Raw genomic sequence first — 22,904 nt, 5'->3', positions numbered from 1 at the left:
TGCGTGACCAACAGAATGCAGGAGGCAAACAGACCGAGCAGACGAAGGACCTTGAGGACTGGAACTACCGCTCCATTTCGAAACATTGGAACCAAATCCTGAATATCTTGAATCCGCTGAGGCGGAGGAAAGGCCCGACCCAATGTTGTATCCAGTACTGCCCCTATGAACAGGAGGCGCTGAGAGGGCTCTAGGTGAGATTTGGGCTCGTTCACCGAAAAACCCAGGTCGAACAACAACTGGGTTGTTGACTGCAGATGATGCGACACAAGCTCCGGGGACTTGGCTTTGATCAACCAGTCGTCCAAGTAAGGGAATACTGCTAACCCCTTCCTTCTGAGTTCTGCCGCAACCACCGACATCACCTTCGTGAAGACTCGAGGTGCTGAAGTAAGACCAAACGGAAGGACCGCAAACTGGTAGTGTTGCGATCCCACCACAAACCGGAGATACTTCCTGTGTGACTTGAGTATCGGGATATGAAAGTAAGCATCCTGCAAGTCGACAGACACCATCCAGTCTTCCTTGTTCAACGCCAAAAGCACCTGTGCTAGGGTCAGCATCTTGAACTTTTCCTGCTTGAGGAACCAATTCAAGATCCTCAGGTCCAGAATTGGTCTCAAACGACCATCCTTCTTGGGAATCAGGAAATACCTTGAGTAACATCCTCGACCCCTTTCCTGCTCTGGGACCAACTCCACCGCGCCCTTGGAAAGGAGGGCTTGTACCTCCTGTTCTAGCAACAGGAGGTGTTCTTCTGAACAATAAGAAGGGCGGGGCGGGATGATGGGCGGGAACTCCCGAAAGGGAAGGGTGTAGCCTTTTCCCACAATACTGAGAACCCAAGTGTCCGTTGTAACAGTCTTCCATTTGGTGAGAAAATGCTGTAATCTTCCCCCTACAGGAGAGGAGTGAGTGGGAAATGGTGGAAGCCTAAGGCTGCTTCCCCTGCTGCACCCCACCAGAGGATGAGGAAGAGGCAGAGTGCTGCTGAGAGGCTCCTCTGGTGCGGACCCTACCTCTCCCCCTAAAAGATCTATAGGGATGGGAAGAGGCAGGTTGCTGATATCTTCCCCGAAAGGAAGAGGAGGAAGAGCCACGCCCAAATCCACGAAACCTCCTGAAAAATCTGGAAGAGGCTGTGGAAGAAGGAGCTTGGAGCCCTAACGACTTAGCCGTGGCCCTGCTTTCCTTAAAACGTTCCAAGGCCGAATCAGCCTTGGCTCCAAACAGTTTGTCCCCATCAAACGGGAGATCCAACAATGTGGACTGTACATCTGCAGAAAAGCCCGAGTTACGGAGCCAGGCCTGTCTCCTTGCCACCACAGTTGTGCCCATTGCTCTGGCTACCGAGTCGGTGGTATCCAGTCCCGTCTGGATAATCTGGGTCGCAGCAGCCTGGGCATTTGAAACAAGATCCAAAAGACCCTGGGGAAGCTCTGAAAACGATGAGGAAATGTCATCCATCAGAGCATGAATATACCTCCCCAGGATACAGGTTGCATTGGTGGCTTTTAACGCCAGACTGCAGGACGAAAAAATCTTCTTGGACTGCGCCTCTAGTTTCTTTGAATCTCTGTCCCCAGGCACCGTCGGGAAAGAACCAGGCGCTGACTTGGATGAACAGGAGGCCTGCACCACCAAGCTCTCCGGCGTAGGGTGCCTAGATAGAAAACCAGGGTCAGTCGGAGCCGCCCGATACCTCCTGGCCACGGCTCTGTGAACTGCTGGGGAAGATGCCGGCCTCTTCCACACCTCTAACACCGGATCCAGCAGAGCGTCATTAAATGGCAACAGAGGCTCCGCCGCAGCTGAGGCCAGATGTAGCACCTCTGTTAGAAGGTTTTGTTTAGCCTCCACCACCGGCAAAGGCAGGTCCAAAAAACTAGCTGCCTTCCGTACCACTGCATGAAAGGAAGCAGCCTCCTCAGTATATTCCCCCGGGGACGAAAGATCCCACTCAGGGGAAGTGTCCAGCCCACTGGCCGACTCCAGTCCATGCAGCCCATCACCCGAGTCCTCTAGCTCTCCTTCCTCCAGGGCTCGTTGGTACTCCTGCTCTTCTAATACACGGAGAGCACGTCTCCTCGAATGAAGTCGTTGTTCAATACGAGGAGTCGACAATGCCTCCGCCGAAGTCGAAGATCGGCGCCGATCTTCAGAAGCCACCGACGCCGCGTCCGGCGCCACAGGTAACTTCGGCGCCGACGAAAGAGCAGCTGAAGCAGATGGACCCACCGGAGTCACAGGCCGAAATCCCGACGTCGACGGGATGGAAATCCCCAGGGCCAATCCTTCTGAAGCCACCGGAGCGGCCACCGGCGCCGACACTGTCGCCGAGCCCACGTTCCCAAAAGGGAGAAAGGGCATAAAGGGTGCCGGCCGAAGAGGCGCAGGATCACCCAAAGAAAAGGCCAAAGGCCCAGCCGGAGCACCCCCTGGAGCCATCTGTTGGAAGATGGCATACATCGCATTCAAGAATGCGGAACTATCGGCTCCAGGGGTGGGAAAAGCCGGATACTGAGGTGTCTGTCTCGGAGGCGACCCCGACGCCAGCCTCGACGTCTGCGCCGGAGAAAACACCTGAGGCTCCAATACCTCAATCACCGACGCCTGTCCAGGTGAAGTTGGAGACGCCGGAGAGGGCAACGGCGTCGAAGGATGCGGCGTAACCGTGGGACTGATCTCCCATGTCCTTCGGCGCCGATCCGAAGACCTGGAACGAGTCTCCTTCGAATGACGCCGAGATTCTCTACGGCGCCGGGAGTCTCGATGACGCCGATGTCTTGGAGAAGAAGACTTCTTGTGATGCTTCTCCTTCGATTTTGCCATAAACAGCTTCGCCTCACGTTCCTTGAGGGCTTTTGGATTCATGTGCTGGCATGAATCACAAGTCGAGACGTCGTGGTCGGAGCTCAAACACCAAAGGCAATCGGAATGAGGATCCGTCACCGACATCTTGCCTCCACACTCAAGACAAGGCTTAAATCCAGACTTTCTCTGCGACATTATTACCACAGCGAAAGACTACGCAGCACAAATACACTGTAACCACAAAAGTAACAGTTGCTCCCTCGAAGATAACCGTTTCGAATGCACGGAAAAAAAGGGAACTGACGTCCGCACGTCGTCGAGGACCTCTTATTGCCTGTATGACGTCAGACGGCGTCACGTGGCCTAGAGTGACGTCCTCGTCGACGTGCAGAGACTAGTAAGAAGATTTCCGTCGAATGCTGGCGCCATGGGAGTATTCATTAGGTGAGGAATCCACAGGTAGTTGTATCCATCAGAAGCAGGTGAATCAGGAAAAAATGTACAAGGAGGAGTACTTCGAGGTGAAGGTGTATGTGCAATGTCTCTGGATGGTGAGTAAGTAATCAGACCTTGGACTCTGGTGAATTTCAGTCTGCTTATGGAGAGTGACCTGAGGTCTGGAAGCCATTGGTAAACAAGTACTTACTGTAGGTACTAAGTAGCTTCTGGAGACAAGGATCGGCTTCTTGAGGTCAACATCCTTGACCTCGATGTCAAGTGAGTGTCTGAGTGACATGGTCTTTCTGGCGGTGATGAACGTTTCGACGCCGGTGGATGTTCTGACATCGATACAACGGTGACTGAAGCCAGCATAGTGTTTGTGCGATAGCGAGTGACTCCCTGTCGAGCGCTCGACGGCATGTTGTCACATCAATCTTCCTTGTGACGTCGTGACCCTCGACGACAAGTGTAGTGACTCTAAGGAGTGGGGTCTGGATGTCGACTGTTTCTTTGTCGCCGTCTGCGACGAATGTCTTGACGGCGATCGTTGTGCTGTCAGCCTCTATTACATTGATGGAGGTGGTCCCAGGCTCCTCGACGACTGCGCTGATGCTGAAGGTGAGCATACATTTATCTCCCTCATTGCTGATCTTCTACTCGTCGACAGTGATGGAGAATTACGTTTTTGTTGAGATTTGTCTGTTCTCCCACTGTGCTGACGAAAGGAGGGCTCTTTTAAGGAGTTTTTTTACCCCTCTCCCCCCGAAGCCACTTGAAGGTATTACCTGTATAGCATGTAGTCTGCTCTTTTCCCTGTCCTATTGGGTCGTCTTGGAAAAGTTTTTACAATGATAGCAAGGGTCAAGAAAGTGCGAGGAAGGTAGGCAGACAATACAGACAGTGTGTGGACCAGTTAATACCATTTTTCTGCCACAAAAAGGGCACTTGTTGAATGAAGATGGCATTTTGTGACTGAAATGAATGATGTTCAGTCAGAAAAAAATGTTTAAAGTGCACAGGTTGCTTAAAACTGTCAAGTAAAGAAGAAATCCTGAACTTTAAATGATATTTTTGTGACAAAAGTCAATAAAAACTGAAGAGCTAAGGCTCTGGGATCCTCACCGAAGGAGCCGGAAAAAAGAACTGATCTGTCACCTAATGGTCATCTCTGATGGATGATGGGATACAGGAGGTCCCAGAGGTCTTATAGGCACTGTGCCAGTTTTTCTCAGTTATACTTTAAAATGCAGCCTGCTGGATAATAATGCCAGTGGACTTTATTCAGATTCCCTTAATAAAAGCTGTGACTGTGTACACTGCGCTCTCATGTTTTAACAGAGATTTTGACTTAGGGAAGAGATCTATTAAAGGAAAAGCAGCTGTGGGTGTCATTTTTAACATGTACAATAGGCTGCATAGATGTTTACAAAGCCCCATGCACTGGCAGGAATATTCAGTGCTTATGACTATTGATGAGGATCCCCTGGAAGAGAAGGGGAGATCGCACTGGAGAGTATGCATGTGCCAACAAGTGTTAATCAAAAAGACGTAGGAAGCCAGAAAATCCAGGAGGCAAAAGATTGTCTGGCCATGAAGAAGAGCACTTCCCCATGAATATTCCAAATCCTCTATAAAGGCAGGAAGACCCAGAGAGGCATTGTTTCATTTTGAAGGTTGAGAGCATGCTCATCTGAAGGAACAGAGTAGACAGGAGGAATGGAACAGGGTAACCCCTTGAAAGAGAGGACATATATCCTGATGATATGGATGACTCACTGATCAATGGTGATGGCTCGCTATGATGCCAAACCATGTGATGTCCTCCCTCCTACAGACTGCATGTGCTTCTTCAAAGGTGAGCTGGATAGGTTTTACAGGCAGGGCAGGAGAAAAAGAGAAGGAAGAAGAAGGAAGGTGCTAACCAAGTCGTTCGCTGGATTAACCAGACTGCATGTATTGCCAGGGAAAACTATTTTGGTTTCTGCAAGACCGACAGCTTTCTAGCATTCAGGAAGGAGCAATCAAAAGGCATGTCCGTTAAATCTGCTTGGATATCCCCTGAGAAGTGCATGGAACCACACCAGGCATAACAACCAATGGTGACCAGTGAACACATTAACCATGCCCCACAGTCCAGTGGCAGGCCAGAGCACAGAATGAGCTTCATTGCATCCTGCACATCCCAAACAAACTCAAAAAAGTAACTGGAAGATGGTCCAGAAAGTTCTGCATGACCACCTGTCCCAATTCAAAAGGACATGAACGTACCTTGTCAAAAGGCAAATCATATTAGTAGATCAGTGGACAAGACTCCCAGTGGGAAAAAAAAAAACTTTTTTCCAAATGGCCTCTCTCTGCTTCAACACCTGGACAAGAGGAGAGCAGGGAAAGGAATCTGGATTCTGCTTTGAGCAGGACAAAGCCTGCACCAAGAGGCTCTTAAGGGAGGGGTAGCAGACAAAAATGAGGGATCTTCTGATGCCCGAAAATAGGGGCAGGTAACCTGACAGTTAACTGCACAGGCGGTCCAAGATGTGCCCCATTCGGCAACATTAGGCTCCCTCAGTGCCTCATCAAATGGAAGCAATGGTTCTGAGGTTGAAGAGACCAGTTGGAGAACCTCCCCAGAAAGACAGGCCTTATTTACCTCTTGGGAAGAGGCAGCTCAAGAGCTTACAGAGCCTTTTTTAGGAGTGCTGTGAAACGGACCATTTACTCTGACGGAAGCCTCAAAGGGCACTCAAAATACACGCCTGATGAGGTATCATGCCTGCTAGCATTTGGAAAGTCTAGCTAGTTTCCAGAAACTGTCGCAGTATGGGGGAGCAAATTGGCTGTTTCACTACCGTAATAGTCGTCATGGCCAATAATATTAAGCACTGTGTATGGTCTGCGTCTGAGCAACAAATGGCATTCAACCTGTTGAAATGCTTGTCGCTAGGTCTCTACTGAGATTCCTTCCTGCACCAGAATTATTCTACTAGCTTCTGGGTCTGCCACTTAATTGAATGAGGATGGCCTTGGACCTCTAAAGGGTGTCTGGTACCAACGGCGGTGAAGGAACCACTGGAGAGGCCTTCTGCAGTGGACAAACACTGGCAGGTGGGGAAGGGAAGCTGAATGTGGTTAACTGCTGTTGATGGCACACTCGCAGGCCGAAGTCCAGTCAAAGGCCACATGCTTGTGGCCAAAAGCATGCTGATGAAACTTCAGCGTGGTGGAATAGCATCAACTTTGACCAGATCAATCCAGGAACTAGGAAGGAATGGTTACTTACTTGTAATCCTAAGTGTTTCTCAGACGAATCTCCACTGAAATCATAAGCACTAAATAGTCTAGCCCACGTGCAGGGATCCCAGAGGACTTCTTTAAAATACATCTTCTTAAGAGTAGACATTCGCCTTACTTCAGGAATGCCACACCTAAGACATAATTTTGTTAAAGAAAACATTTGCAGCCTACAAAGGAGGCTACAATAGCTAATAAATAAAAATTTTATTTTAAAAAAAGTCACAATATCATTATAAAATAAGAACAATTTTCAGGAGCTCAATATTTTTATCTTAGAAATATTCTTCATAAACCTTTTTTAAAAGTATGGAGAAGAAGGAATGGGGTGATATAGACATTTAGGCTGCAGTACTGTAGTAATAAAAACTGACATTGCACCTTTGAAGGCTCACAACCCTCCAGCGTCCCATCATGCCCAGCAGGTGAAGTTACCTCAATTCTTTTTACAGGAGCAAAAGAGTTACAGCATAGAAAATAGTGTGTACTAATAATGTTTGTCTCTTCCACTGGGGAGGAGGAAGGGTTGCTTATGATTTAAATGGAGATTCCTCAGAGAGAATTACAGGTAAGAAACCCTTCCTTCTCTCTCAGGGGAGCTCCATTTTTAATCAAAAGCACTGAATAGATTAGCAAGCCCAGCCTTACAAACCGCAGTGGAAGAGAAAAAATAGACCATAAATACAACTAAGCAAAGAGATTCCTAAGGCATGTCTGTCCTACTTGAGCATCTGTTCTAGCATTGGGGTCAAAACAATAGTGCTTTGTGAAAGCGTGAACAGATTTCCATTTAGCAGCTTTGTAGATTTCTGCAACAGGAATATTCCTCATTAAAGCAGCTGTTGCTGCTTTATCTCTGGTAAAATAGGCCTGTGGTCTACCAGACAGAGTTGTATTTTATTTCTGGTAGCATAACAGGATGCAAGAAACTATTCACCTGGATACAGACTGCATGTACAGGATCAGAATTTACAAATAATCTATTGGTCTTATGCATATCTTTAGTTTTATTTAGATACAATTTTAAGACCCTTCTCACATTCAAAGTTTGGAGAGATATTTCTACTGGAGTAGAAATCAGCAAAGTAATGGTTTGATTAATGTGAAAATCCAAAACAACTTTGGGCAAGAATTTTGGATGCGCTCTTATAATGGTTCATGATAACAAAGCTATAATCTCACTAACCCCTACGTGCTGATGTAATGGCAACAAAGAAAGCAGTTTTCCAAGAAAAGCGTGAATAAATGAGGCTTTATTAAAAGGTCGAAAGGGGGTGCCATGAGATGCGAAAGTACTACGTTCACTTCTCAAGAAGGGCGGGCTTTTGGAAGAAAAACCTTCTTGATACCCTCTAAGAAGTCTTTGATAACTAGGGCTTTGGAATAAGAGGTTTGTGAAGGACATTTAATAGTTGACAAATAGATTTTAATAAAAAGAGATTTATGACCCAGATTTGGCCGAATGAAGTAAGTATGGAAATAAAGCTTCTACTCAGCATGCTGTTGGAGTAATATTCTTGTTAGAATCAGATGCAGAATATATATTCCATTTAAATGAGTAAGATGTACATGTTAATTGACGTTTAACTTCTTTTAGAATATTCATGTATTCTAGTACATTCAAAACTCCATACTGTACGAGTTCAGGAGCGATGCTGCCAAACTCAGAGGAGAGATTGGGATGGATCATCTGGCCTCCGAACATCAGAAGATCCGGTCTGCACAGCAGCCTCAAATGTTGATGTTCCGACATGCGGAGTAGGTCTGTGAATCACCACTATAGGGGCCACTCTGGAGCTATCAATATCATTCTGGCCATTTGATAATTAATGATGGCACCAGGAGTACAGGAGGAAAAACATAGATTTTTTTTTTTTGGACTATTCAATCCATAGGGCATTCTCCAATGTCCCTGGTTGGGAAAACCTTGAATCAAAGTTTGGGCATTTTTTGTTTTCTACAGTTGCGAATAGATCTATCTGAAGAAAACCCCAGGTGCAGAAGATGATGTGAACGACAATGTTGTTTGGCACCCACTCGTGATTTTCGTGAAGACTCTTGCTTAGGGAGTCTGCTTGTATATTCTGGATGCCCAGTAGATAGGTTGCAGTGATCCTCTGGTTCCTGGCCAGCAATCAATTCCATATTGTTTGGGCTTCCAGTGATAAGGTTCTAGACTTTGTCTATCCTTGCTTCTTCACACAGTAAAACTTTGTTGTGTTGTCTGTCTGAACAAGGAGGGATTCCGTCTTGAAATATGGTAGGAAAGACTTCAGGGCCAAATGACCAACTCTTAGTTCCCAGAAGGATGATATGATAAGTAATTTCCTTTGCTGACCATGTTCCCTGGGTTTGTAGGTGATTCATGTGTGCTTTCCAACCTAACAGAGAGGCATTGGTCACTATTGTTTGAGAGAGAACATCCTGATGAAAAGGCATCTTGTGTAGGAGATTTTTCGGTTGACACCACCATTTCAGTGACTGTCTTGCTTTAAGGGAAAGTGTGATCTTCTCTTGCCAACTCCCCGAGTATTGACTCCACTGGGCCTCCAGACACTCTTGTAGTGGTCTCACGTGGTCAAGGGCTTTAGGCATCAAAATATACATGGTACCATTGATCCTAGAAATGATGATATTTTTCTCACCACTGGCTGTAAGATTTTCATAAGAGATCGACATTTCAGAGGTATAGAAAAACATCTCTCCTGCAAAGGAAACACTTTTACTTTTATGGTATTCGATAGTTGCTCCTAGGTAATCAAGAGACTCAACTGGGGATGATGTTGATTTCTGGTGATTGATATGAAGATCTAGCTGATTGAGAGTAGACAGTGATGTGATAATGATGTTGTGCTTGTAATCGAGTTGACGCCTTGATATGGCAGTCATCTAAATAGGGACAGACAAATATTTTGAGTTTCCCGAGATGTGCGGTCACCACTTCCACACACTCTGAAAAGTTGTGAGGGCCAATCTGAAGCCAAAAGTGAGCAATGTATACCGGTAGTGTTTGTGACCAGTCACAAATCTCGGGAATTTGTGGTGTTTTCTGGATATCAGGATGTGAAATTATGCATTCTGAAGATTTATGGAACAGAGCCAGTCTCCTTTACGGATTTGAGAATAAATTTGATACAAAGCTAGCACTCTGAATTTTCCTCTCCGAATCCACTTGTTTGTGATCTTCAGATCTAGTATGGGTCTGAAATCACTTTTCTAACCTTCCTTTTCCACCAGGGAATAACGGGAACAAATCCCTCTTCCTCGTTGGTTGAGAGGTATGGGCTTCACTTCATACTTTGGTAGAAGAATGTTCACTTCCGATATCAGCATCTGTAGATGTGGAATATTTGGTGGAGGACTGGTGAATCTGAGGCAGTAACCATCTACAATATCCAGCACCCAGGCGTTGTCTGCAATAGATTTCCACTCTATTGGATTTTTGGAAACACTTCCCCCTACCAGTATGGGTAACAGTAGCAGGGAAAGCAAAGGCTCTTTGTGTGGAACCGGCTGGAGGCTTTCTTGCTTGAGCACATTGGTGGCTACCTCTTCCCTTTAAGTGGCGTCTTTGATGCTGCTGAAAAGGTCTTTGTTACTGTTGTTAGTGGTATCTTTGAAACCACTGAGGCGTTTGATCCCTCTGTGGATACAAAAGACTCTTGTGAGGGTGTTTTCTCTGCTCCTTATGTTTTTCTAGACCAATTGCTTTTGTGGTCCTCACTTCGCTTTTCATGGGAGCCATCTCCTCATCCATATGGCTTCTAAATGGAGTTACTGGAGAAAGGAAGGTTCAGAATGCTTTGCTGAGATTCCCGCTTCTGAGCAGTGAGACAAAGTCAAGGTTGGAATCTAAAAGCTAATAAGCTGCTAGCAAAGATGAATCTGCAGCAGCGCTGACCACTTGGTTAGAGACTATAATGCCTTCATTCAAAATTTCGATAAAATCCTCCTGAAAGTCTCTTGGGAGATCATCTGCCAATTGATGTAGAGAGTTCCATAGGGATCTATGATATCTGCTGAGGAAGGCGGACACATTCACAGCTTTCATGTTGGTAGCTTCTGCGATGCATATTTTGCTATCCACCGAGTCTAGTCTCCTACTTTCTTTGTCTTGTGGAACCGTGAATGAAGGAGTACTAGAATGAGTTTTATTCGCATCCAAGATAACAACAGGATAAAGGAGGATCTGACTGCAGGATTAATGGGTCCTGCTCCAGCGCCTTATATTTTTTCTGAATCTTAGATGCATCTGTTTTGGCTCAAGCTGGTGTAGTCTTTTTGGCATGTTACCCCCCATTTTTGCCTGTTATCAGTGTACTTAGACTGTTTTCACTGGGATCCTGCTAACCAGGACCCCAGTAATTGCGCTCTCTCCTCTAAAATTTGGTTACCTTGGTACCCTTTACACCAGACACTCAATTGTCATACTGGTGTACCCCTGTAACTCCCTAGTATATGGTACTTATGTACCCAGGGCAATGGTGCACCAGGGGTCCCCCATGGGCTGAATCCTGTATTATTCCGCCCATAGGAGCCCATGCAAACTCTGTCTGCCGGCCTGCAATGTGCAGCCTGAGTGGAAAGGTGCATGCACCCTTTCACTGCTGGTCACTACACCAGGACACTGTAAGACACCCTATGGTAGGTCCTTCCAGCCCTAAGGGCCGGGTGCAGGTCCCTGTATGTGTGGGTACCCCTGAAAGAGCAGAGGTGCCCCTACAAACTCCAGTTTCAATTTCCTGGACTTCGAAAGTGCGGGGAGGCCATTTGAGTTATGCACTGCCCATAGGTCACTACCTATGGTCCAGCTACATAATGGTAACTCCAAACCTAGGCCTGGTTGGTATCAAATATGTCAGAATCATACCCCAATACTGATGCCAGAATTGGTGGCATGATTCCATGCACTCTGGGGGCTCCTTAGAGGACCCCCCGGTATTGCTTCTAACAGTCTTCCAGCATCTGCGAGCAGCCCACGCTGCTGCAGCCCTTCAGACAGTACTCTGCCTCCTGCTGCTTGACCAGCTCAAGCATGGGATGGCAGAACAAATGATTTCCTGTGGGAGAGGGGTGCAACCTCCTCTTCCTTGGAAATAGGTTTTACAAGGCTGGGGAGGAGTAGACTCCCCACACCACTGGCTTGCTTTGAAGAGCACAATTGGTGCCCTCCTTGCATAATCCAGTTTGCACCAGTCCAGGGACCCCCAGTCCCTGCTATAGCACAAAACTACACAAAGGGAAGTGGACTGACTACCCCCCTGCCCATCACCACCCCAGGAGTGGTGCCCAGACCTCCTCATGGTGGCCACTTGATTGTGCCATCTTGACACCAAGATAGGCAGAGGACCCTGGGAGCATCTGAGTGGTCAGGTTAGGCAGATGACGTCAGTGAACCCCCTCTGATAGGTGGACACCTTGAAAAGTGACCAAGACCCTTTTTGGGCTATTTAGGGTCTTTCTTGTGTGTGAGTCCCCAGATTTCGACACGCAAGACTCCACTAGGACTCCTCTGCAACAACCTCTTCCTGGCCACCGGAACCACTGCTGGACTTCACAGGAACCAAACAAGACTACAACACTGACGACCTCGCCCTGCAACATTGTTTCTGCATCCACTGTCAGCACTTAGCAACATTTCCACGGCTAGGCATTGTAGGAGGCTGGACTGGCTTGTAGTGGGTACCAAGGGGTACTTACAACTTGCACCAGGCCCAGGTATCCCTTATTAGTGTAGAGGGGTGTCTAGCAGCTTAGGCTGATAGAAAAGGTAGCTTAGCAGAGCAGCTTAGGCTGAACTAGGAGACGAGTGAAGCTCCTACAGTACCACTAGTGTCATATGCACAATATCATAAGAAAACACACTACACAGATATTACTAAAAATAAAGGTACTTTATTTTTATGACAATATGCCAAAAGTATCTCAGTGAGTACCCTCAGTATGAGGATAGCAAATATACACAAGATATATGTACACTATACCAAAATATGCAGTAATAGCAATAGAAAACAGTGCAAACAATGTATAGTCACAACAGAATGCAATGGGGGCACATAGGGATAGGGGCAACACAAACCATATACTCTAGAAGTGGAATGCGAACCACGAATGGACCCCAAACCTATGTGACCTTGTAGAGGGTCGCTTGGACTGTAAGAAAACAGTGAGGGTTAGAAAAATAGCCCACCCCAAGACCCTGAAAAGTGAGTGCAAAGTGCACTGAAGTTCCCCAAAGAGCACGGAAGTCGTGATAGGGGAATTCTGCAGGAAAGACCAACACCAGTAATGCAACAACGATGGATTTCCAGACGAGAGTACCTGTGGAACAAGGGGACCAAGTCCAAAAGTCACGATCAAGTCGAGAGTGGGCAGATGCCCAGGAAATGCCAGCTGAGGGTGCAAAGAAGCTGCCACCGGATGGTAGAAGCTGAGGATTCTGCAAGAACGACAAGGGCTAGAAACTTCCCCTTTGGAGGATGGATGTCCCATGTCGTGAAGAGTCGTGCAGAAGTGTTTTCCTGCAGAAAGACCGCAAACAAGCCTTGCTAGCTGCAAAGCTCGCGGTTAGGGTTTTTGGATGCTGCTGTGGCCCAGGAGGGACCAGGATGTCTGCAATTGCGTGAGGGGACAGAGGGGGCGTCCAGCAAGACAAGGAGCCCTCTCAGAAGCAGGCAGCACACGCAGAAGTGCCGGAACAGGCACTACGAAGTGGAGTGAAACGGTGCTCACCCGAGGTTGCACAAGGGTCCCACGCCGTCGGAGGACAACTCAGGAGGTCGTGCAATGCAGGTTAGAGTGCCGTGGACCCAGGCTTGGCTGTGCACAAAGGAAATCCTGGAAAAGTGCACAGGAGCCGGAGTAGCTGCAAAACACGCAGTTCCCAGCAATGCAGTCTGGCGTGGGGAGGCAAGGACTTACCTCCACCAAACTTGGACTGAAGAGTCACTGGACTGTGGGAGTCACTTGGACAGAGTTGCTGAGTTCAAGGGACCTCGCTCGTCGTGCTGAGAGGAGACCCAGAGGACCGGTGATGCAGTTCTTTGGTGCCTGCGGTTGCAGAGGGAAGATTCCGTCGACCCACGGGAGATTTCTTCGGAGCCTCTAGTGCAGAGAGGAGGCAGACTACCCCCACAGCATGCACCACCAGGAAAACAGTTGAGAAGGCGGCAGGATCAGCGTTACAGTGTCGCAGTAGTCGTCTTTGCTACTTTGTTGCAGTTTTGCAGGCTTCCAGCATGGTCAGCAGTCGATTCCTTGGCAGAAGGTGAAGAGAGAGGGATGCAGAGGGACTCTGATGAGCTCTTGCATTCGTTATCTAAGGAATTTCACAGAGCAGAGACTCTAAATAGCCAGAAAAGAGGGTTTGGCTACTTAGGAGAGAGGATAGGCTAGCAACACCTGAAGGAGCCTATCAGAAGGAGTCTCTGACGTCACCTGTTGGCACTGGCCACTCAGAGCAGTCCAGTGTGCCAGCAGCACCTCTGTTTCCAAGATGGCAGAGGTCTGGAGCACACTGGAGGAGCTCTGGGCACCTCCCAGGGGAGGTGCAGGTCAGGGGAGTGGTCACTCCCCTTTCCTTTGTCCAGTTTCGCGCCAGAGCAGGGCTGAGGGGTCCCTGAACCGGTGTAGACTGGCTTATGCAGAAATGGGCACCATCTGTGCCCATGAAAGCATTTCCAGAGGCTGGGGGAGGCTACTCCTCCCCTGCCTTAACACCTTTTTCCAAAGGGAGATGGTGTAACACCCTCTCTCTGAGGAAGTCCTTTGTTCTGCCTTCCTGGGCCAAGCCTGGCTGGACCCCAGGAGGGCAGAAACCTGTCTGAGGGGTTGGCAGCAGCAGCAGCTGCAGTGAAACCCCTGAAAAGGCAGTTTGGCAGTACCCGGGTCTGTGCTAGAGACCCGTGGGATCATGGGATTGTGCCAACACTGCCAGGATGGCATTGAGTGGGCAATTCCATGATCATAGACATGTTACATGGCCATATTCGGAGTTACCATTGTGAAGCTACACATAGGTAGTGACCTATGTGTAGTGCACGCGTGTAATGGTGTCCCCGCACTCACAAAGTCCGGGGAATTTGCCCTGAACAATGTGGGGGCACCTTGGCTAGTGCCAGGTTGCCCACACACTAAGTAACTTAGCACCCAACCTTTGCCAGGTAAAGGTTAGACATATAGGTGACTTATAAGTTACTTAAGTGCAGTGGTAAATGGCTGTGAAATAACGTGGACGTTATTTCACTCAGGCTGCAGTGGCAGGCCTGTGTAAGAATTGTCAGAGATCCCTATGGGTGGCAAAAGAAATGCTGCAGCCCATAGGGATCTCCTGGAACCCCAATACCCTGGGTACCTCAGTACCATATACTAGGGAATCATAAGGGTGTTCCAGTATGCCAATGTTAAATTGGTGAAATTGGTCACTAGCCTGTTAGTGACAATTTGGAAAGAAATGAGAGAGCATAACCACTGAGGTTCTGAATAGCAGAGCCTCAGTGAGACAGTTAGTCATAACACAGGTAACACATACAGGGCACACTTATGAGCACTGGGGCCCTGGCTGGCAGGGTCCCAGTGACACATACAACTAAAACAACATATATACAGTGAAATATGGGGGTAACATGCCAGGCAAGATGGTAATATCCTACAGGCATCCTATGGGGTCGGCAAGATTTCAGCTGCACCAAAGAAGCAAGAAGGAATCTCCCTTAGAGTGAAGGAGTCACTCTTTTATATCTGCAGGCACCTAAGGCAACGATTTCCGGCTGCTGAGATCTGCTGTCCTCTGGATCTGCGAAGAGTCTCCAACACAGGTGGCGGTTCTGGGGGGGTCCTCTCAGCCTTCTGTCCAATGTGGGAGACGGTGAGCCTTTGCTTCTCCCTCAAGGACAGAATCCCTGTGCACCGCGACTGTTGCAGCAACCAAGGCTTGTTGACTCCTGCACCGAGGGATCTGCACGCTCCAAGTATCCCCGGCCCTCAGCACTCTACCTCTGCAAGGACAGTCTCCTCTCTGCTGAACCAGTGACGTGGGACTCCTCTTCAGGTGTGCTGCCTGGGCCTCACTGCGACTTCTGTGTCTTCGGCCAGTGGGTTGCTCGTAGGGGCTCTGACTGTTTCTGCAGGCTCTCCTTTCTTCCCAAGGTCACACCGGACTCCCCTCCAGGGGTCGAGTCCCCTGGACCTTGCTGGTCTTCTCCAGCCCTGCAAATATTCTTCAGCTCCAACTTGCATTTGTTTGTTGGTGGTCCTCCTAACCTCTGATCAGTCTGCAATTGGACGACCGCTGAGGGACAGCTCCTAGATGACTTCAGGGACTCCTCTGCAGCTCCTGGTCTCCGCAGCTGGCCTTCACCCATCACTGTTGCCCTGGATCTTCACCCACAGAAGGGTGGGCATTGCCTCCTGCGCGGCCTGGACCCACCTGTATGGACTGGATTCCGTCATCTTCTTCTACAGGTCCCCTAGAAGGCCCTTCCTACTTCTAGCTATTTTTAATGTTTTTATGCTAATTCCTAATACTTACCTGTGTATATTTTGTGTGCACTTAGCTCCAGAGAGGGGGTAGTGCCTATAGTATTCTAGTTAAGTGTTACTATAATAAAGTACCTTTATTTTTGCAACACTGTGTGGTTCCATTCATGTGTGATAAGTTACTGTGACCACTGTGGCATTGCAAGTGCTTCATACTCCTCCTAGATGAGTCTTGGCTGCTCACCACAGCTACCACTAGAGAGCCCTGGCTTCCTAGACACTAACACTTACCAATAAGGGTTGCCTGGACCTGGTATATTTATTACAGGTGTCCACCACACACGAGGCCAGCCACCTACAGCTGGTCTGAGGCAGAGTTCAGCAGCTGGTTCTAACAAACCTGGTACCAGAGGCAAAAAAGGTCAAGAGGCACAAGGCTGGTGAAGAGTTAGTTTTGTAGCTCCTCTTATAAGGGCTTGAAAAGTATTTATGCCATCAATTGGTGAGACTATTGGCTGAGTAGAGTCAAAGTCGGTGAGTATCTTTTGGTGCCATAAGATGAGGTTGAATAAAAAGACCTTCTTCCGGATTGTGACGTTCTTCCGGATTGTGATGTAGATCTCGACCTAGAACGAAGTCTGTGCCTAGATGAGCGTTGTGACAAAGACTGTAGAGGATGGTGATGGCAGTGTGTGGATCAAGATCTGTGCTGAGATCTAGATTTTGATCAAGGAGACTTCTATCTCCATGGAGTGCCTGGGTGTCTCACCGGTGAAGAAGCTTCCAAACGTACCTCTGTCTGAGGGAGAGGGCGAGTTGCTGCAAGTGGTGTAGGTACTGAAGGGGCTGGAGAATGAGAAGGAAGAGGTTGCGGGGAATCTGGAAAGAGGACTGGCAATGATGGAGAGAACGCACGGGAGTATTCTGTAACACAAGTTGATGGCAACCATCTTGTTCTTGTTTTTCTAACCCTTTCTGCAGATTTTGTATGTTTCAATGTCGAAAGGCTTCTCAATGTCACAGACTCTCTCAACGTGGAACATTTCCTGTGACTCAAAGTCAAAGAATCCTTTGATATCGACCGTCATCACCTACTCGACGCTGACCCCAGCTCTTGACGGCGAGCATGCTGCCACTGTAACTCGCCTCAAAGTCGATCTCCTCAATGTCGACAGGAATAGCATGTTTTTGTGGATTTCTCCTCATTTCTGATCTCCCTCTCTTGGAGTCCTCAGAGGGACGTGGATGAGCCCAGGTAGAGGGCTGACTCTTGACTCACTCAGATGAAGCCCCAACTTCTGATTGCACCCTCCATGAAGGCAAATCTTCTCCTTATCCCTCAGGGTGTGCCTGGAGAAGGTCGTGCAGTATTGACATCGGTCAGGAATGTGACTGTCAGGAAGGCGGAGAATACAGAGATCATGAGGAACAGATTTGGTCTTCTGTCACAAGTAGCATCCAGGCCCAAAGGCTTCTCATCAGTCTCTCCATTATGCAGTGGTTTTTAAGTGAAGGTGGAAAGTTCTAGAAGCCAAGCATCTCTCATTATTATCCCACCCTCATCCCAAAACCCTCCTGCACAGAAATCTGGGGCATTACAATGTGGTGACTTCAAGTTGTCTGTGGAATGAGCTTCCCTGAGAGCCTCAGTTTTACCTCTAGCTGACCCAGCAGCCCGATTCCTATCCACAAAAACTTCAAAGACAAGGTCTTCCTGTTTTGGGCTCCAGAGTTTGGTCCTACCCCTCTATTTCTTTAAGCGTGGGCTGTGCCATCCCAGGTACAATGTGACAAGCTAATTAACAGATGCATATTTCCTCATCATCCCTTTCTTTCCCAGGAACTTGGTCAAGTGCTGATAATAGCTCTATTGTGAGGGAAGGGCTTTGATCCCTCTTGCTGAGCAGAAGAGGAGTTAACGTGGACCAGGAAGGGGGATAAAGGCCTGGAATCTGATTATGAGCTGAGACAGGGAAATATGACAACTCTTAAAGTGTCAATCGGAGTGGAGGTATGATGAAAAGGATTGTGAGCCTACATTTGTGATGCATGTTTACCCCGAGATTGATACCTTGTTGAACTCTGTAGGCCTAAGTGGGGAGTTAACTGTACTTTAGTGCACATTTCGGCTATTATATGTAATACAGTTTAGGCACCACAGACCTTCAGTAAGCACTACAGACCTTTACTATGAATTTCCACACGCACTACAAGACATAACCCAAGCAGATGCCAGGCTGCACAAGATGATAGTTTCATACATGCAGCCTGCACATGCATATGCTCCTATGCAAATGTGTAACCACCCTAGGGCCTCCTAACCTGGCTGCACTGCAGTAGTCTCATCTTTAAAGACTGACACTGGTGGTTAGCATTCTCAGTCCAATTAATGTGAGTGAGATTGACGTAGTGAGACTCACAATAGAAGTCTAAAACCTGGGTAGTCAAAAGCAAAACATTCAGGGGTATTAATTGGTGAGGTCCATTAATTGGTGAGGTCCACTTTGCAAAAAGGGACAACAGATCTCTTTAGACATATCACACAGAGCAAATTTTTTTACTTACTCCAAGAGAACTCAGACAGAACTCCCGTCTTTTTCAAATTCACGTGCCACTAGAGTCATTCATACAGTAGGCTATGTGCTGCCCCTACACAAACAGCCAATTCTCACGTGCCAACTGAACATCTAATGAAGGTCACACTGCAACTTCATGAACACGGGCAAAAGCAATGTAGCTGGCAGAAACTTTACACCACTCCACATGTAATCGCACATCACATCATTTAAATAAACAATGGTCAGGCCCTATTCAAATGTAAAACTCAAAGCCCAACACTGATACATACAAGTAGATACATTATTTATGCTGCACGACTCAACTCACTCATCCACTTATTACTCAGAACTGACAGAATAAAAACTAGTTAATTAATCAATTTGCTAATAGTTGACCAGCAACAGCACTGACACCTCCGGCCAACAAAGACCTTTGTTTTTCTTCATATAACTAAATAAATTGAATAGTTTGAAGGCACGTGTACCCACACGCTATATATATATATATATATATATATATATATATATATATATATATATATATATATATATATATATATATATATATATATATATATATATATATATATATAGGAAAATGTAAGACACCATATTATGCCACAACCACTGTAACATTACACGAAATATAAAAGTAATTATCAATTCATAACAAATTAACACCAAATCATGATTAACTGGATTAAAGAGACTGCTGATAACACATCGAAAAAGGTTCCAGAGCTTCAGAAAAAACTACACAACCATACACATAGTACAAATGTGCTCTAAAGATAGTTATAACATGTTAACAATGGTGGGGAAACTAAACTGGATGAAATCCATCAAAGCATTATCATACCAAGTATCTCTTCTGGATTCCACTGTTCTTGCTCCTGGCTCTCTTCATGAACTCCTGCTGTTTGGGGGGAATATCCATACCAGCCACCCCATCCGGGAAACCAAGACTGCAGATACTGTAACATACCACTGCTACTGTCATGTTCAGGGCTTGCATCAGGTGACTGTCTTTGGAGATCAGGTACTGGTTCTCTTAAGCTCTGGTAAGAAATAATAGACCCAACAATAATGTCTCAATTCAATACCTTAAAGGTATTAACATATTAACAGTTTATGACACAAAGAAAACAAATCAGTCTACCATAGAAAACATTTTGCTTTTAAGTAACAAAATAGAAAGGGTTTTGGCAATGACAATCACTTCTAAACATGTGATCTGGACTTCTGGTCAAGAAGTAATTACGCATGGATTCCAAGGCATAGCTCCTGCATCCCTGCCATGCCAAGCTCATCCAAGGCATCAGCTTGCCTAGTGAGGAAAAATGCGTGGAAATGCCCCACAAGGGGTAGAAAACCCTGGAGAAGTGGAGCCATCCCTCAACGCAATGAAAGTACGCAAGCCACTTACAAAATAGCGAATGCTTCCAGCTAAACGCCAGTGCTTTAAGATTAATAGGCTTGTGGTGACAATGGGAGAGTATCCAATGGGCTTTTTCTGGCTGCTGGACTCTCTAGAGATACAATATTCTGCCAAGGTATACAGAAAGAGGCAGGGGTAGGCAGGGTTCAGTGACTGCTAAATCTAAAGAGGCACTGTGCCTTGAGTTTTGGGAAAATTAATATGATTATCTAAGCAAGACAGGAGAGGAATATTTATGACAGAGATTGGGCTCCATACAACGGCAACCTTGCTGTGGCCAACCTCCGTCTCTACTACTTTGCATCTCTACTCCTGCTGATCAGTGACTGGTTCAGTGGGGGATGGTCAGATCCAGCCTACAGGGTGGAGCTGGCCTCGCTGGGTTTTCATCAGGTCATGGCTTTGCTATATGGCACTCCTGTTCCCATTCCAATGCTAAGGGTAACCTGGGTGGTCATCCTTGGATGGCGGGCTGTGCTCCACCACACTGGATAGGACTACAAGCTCTCTCCAGACTCCCCTGTGGCAAGGTGCATGGCTAAGTGAAATGGCAGCATCTGAAGGCTTTGCCTGTTGGATGCCCTCAGCATCACGCAACTGGGTGTTGTCTGTACTGGTACACATATGGGCTCCTTTCAGGAACTCCAAGCGGCATACACATTATCCTCAACACAATTTCACAAATATCTACAACTGCGACATGTGCTGCGCACCCTCATATCAGAAGAGACTCTTCTTCCTGAATTTAACCCCCTGGAGGCTAAGCTCCTGATTAGTGTGCTGGGGAAGGGGGGTGTCTCGCAGATATGCTGCACCCTGGTTATCAGCGCCCCTGACACACTAAAACACCTTTGAATCCGATGTGAGGGCTGCCTGGGGACTCTGGAGGACTAAGATTGGCGAGATGCAGTGATGCCCCCCCCACTCCCCTGGTCATCACGATCTCGCTTGACACAAACTTACTACCTCTACTGTGCCTATCTCACTCCTGATCAATTTTACAAGGCAGGCTTCCTCATCAGCTCCACATGCTTTCACTGCCAAGAGACTCCCATAGACTTCTATCACATGGTTTGGTCATGTCCCATGATCAGATGCTATTGGACAGCCATAGTCAAGGAACTATTGGAGATGCTGGGATGGGAGGTGGAGCTTTCGCAATAGATGCTGATCCTGGGTATCTTTGAGGGTGTGGGTGGCTTGAGGGCAGACCGACCGCTTTTGGGAATGGTTACCACAGTAGCCAAATGATACTGCAGCCCGCTGGAGGGCTACCAAGCCCCATACACTGTGGCATTTGGGAGTGGACTGATGCACAAGGGCAGAGGATGTCCCTTCAAGAATAAACAGATTTGGGTTAAATGGTGGGAACACTTTGGATTGAATCCATGAATGCAATAAGGTTTGTAAGAAGCCTATTCATTTGCCTTACTCGCTCCACTGTATCTTGCTGTACTAACTGTATTCAAACTACAAGATGTATCTGTTGCACTATCATAACTGTCTGTGATGCGCTTTATGCCAATAAAATTGTTCATAAAAAAAATTAATCATAATTCCTCTTCGCCTGATTAGATTTTTGTCATCTTGGTCGTGTTTTACTTATTAAATTAAGTTCTATTTTTCTAACCTGGTGTGGGTTCCTTGAGTGTGGTTTTCACTGTTTTACTGTTTGAAGTGTTGGCAAAATACTTTACACATTGCCTTCAGGTTAAGCCTGACTGCTCTGTGCCAAACTACCAGAGAGTGAACACAGGTTAATTTGGGGGTTGCTTGTGCCTTGCCCTCACAAGAATTGTGGGTGCTGCTTGACCAGGTCTCACACCCCATTCAACCAGCAACCCAATTTCTCACATGCTATCTTCCTAATGTTCTGCTAAGAACACAGATATAAAAGCTATGTGAGCTTTCTTAGATCTAGCAAAATAACTAGGGACCTTGTTAAGAAGTCAACACCTAGTAAATTAAAGCAGTCTTAATAAGAGTGCCACAACAGCAGGTATTACATAAACTAACTCCGAATCATAAAGCTGCTGTCCTTATTAAACAAGAAACAAATATAACAACAACTTTGATGTTTTCACCTCTGCCAGGTCCTTTTGCTTACGAAGTTTGTCATGGATCACCTCTTGTAAGATCTTCAATTGATCAAAGGTTTGTTCTTCTTCAATGCGATCAATTTCAGACTAAAACATTAAAAAAAATCATTATTTAATTAGTATAATTATTTAAAAAATACATTGTTTTTAGGAGTCAAACAAGAACAACATTTACTGCAAACGAGGTTAGAATCTGAATTATATTGCTGGTGAGTTAGACAGGGTCTGTGTAAAGACAGCACATGCTACTGCCCTGACGAACAAGGAAATGTTATTTACGTGTAATCTTAATTCTGCATGGTAGTTATTTTCACTGAAGTCATAAACCTATAATAATCCCGCCTGCATGCAGCAAAGAAGATGGAGGTTGACTCTTCAATGTTGAACACATCAGTGACCCCTCCCTAACGAAGTTGATTTTGATTCAATATAAAATGGGTGGCTAATATTAGGTACATTTCTGCACTAAAGCAAACATAATGCACTTGACAGGCATGTGCCTTGTGTAGGAAGCTGGCTTTTTATGCAAGGTACCAATGTAGGGACACACCATGCAGAAAGTCCAGATGACCCTTATTGGTTTACAGGAGCTTACTTTAATAATCCCAAGTGCTCTATTTGTGGTAGTGTGGGCGAGCAGCTTAGGCTTATCAGAGGGAAGTGTTGAGTATTAGTTGTACACACAGAGTCAATAAATGAGACACACACACAAAAAGAAATCAGAGACCAATTTAGAAAAATAACTTTATATAAATTTAGACACCACGATCAATTAAATTGGGTAAGTAC

General features: G+C 46.6%; 1 protein-coding gene across 2 annotated transcripts in view; it reads right to left on the bottom strand.

Annotated features, from left to right (window-relative positions):
- The window catches only part of VPS13D (vacuolar protein sorting 13 homolog D), a 2,230,750-nt gene that overhangs the window by 2,046,057 nt on the left and 161,789 nt on the right, over positions 1-22,904 (bottom strand). For both annotated transcript variants that reach the window (XM_069240741.1, XM_069240742.1), the window contains exons 11-12: positions 22,101-22,202; positions 19,438-19,636 (exon numbers count right to left, since the gene is read on the bottom strand). In XM_069240741.1, the coding sequence (XP_069096842.1) occupies positions 19,438-19,636; positions 22,101-22,202 (301 nt within the window). The remainder of the gene's footprint in view (positions 1-19,437; positions 19,637-22,100; positions 22,203-22,904) is intronic.

Source organism: Pleurodeles waltl, chromosome 6 (genome assembly GCF_031143425.1).
Source record: "Pleurodeles waltl isolate 20211129_DDA chromosome 6, aPleWal1.hap1.20221129, whole genome shotgun sequence".
NCBI lineage: Eukaryota > Metazoa > Chordata > Amphibia > Caudata > Salamandridae > Pleurodeles > Pleurodeles waltl.
The sequence above is the reverse complement of the archived record's forward strand: the minus strand, read 5'-3'. Positions and strand labels throughout refer to the sequence as shown.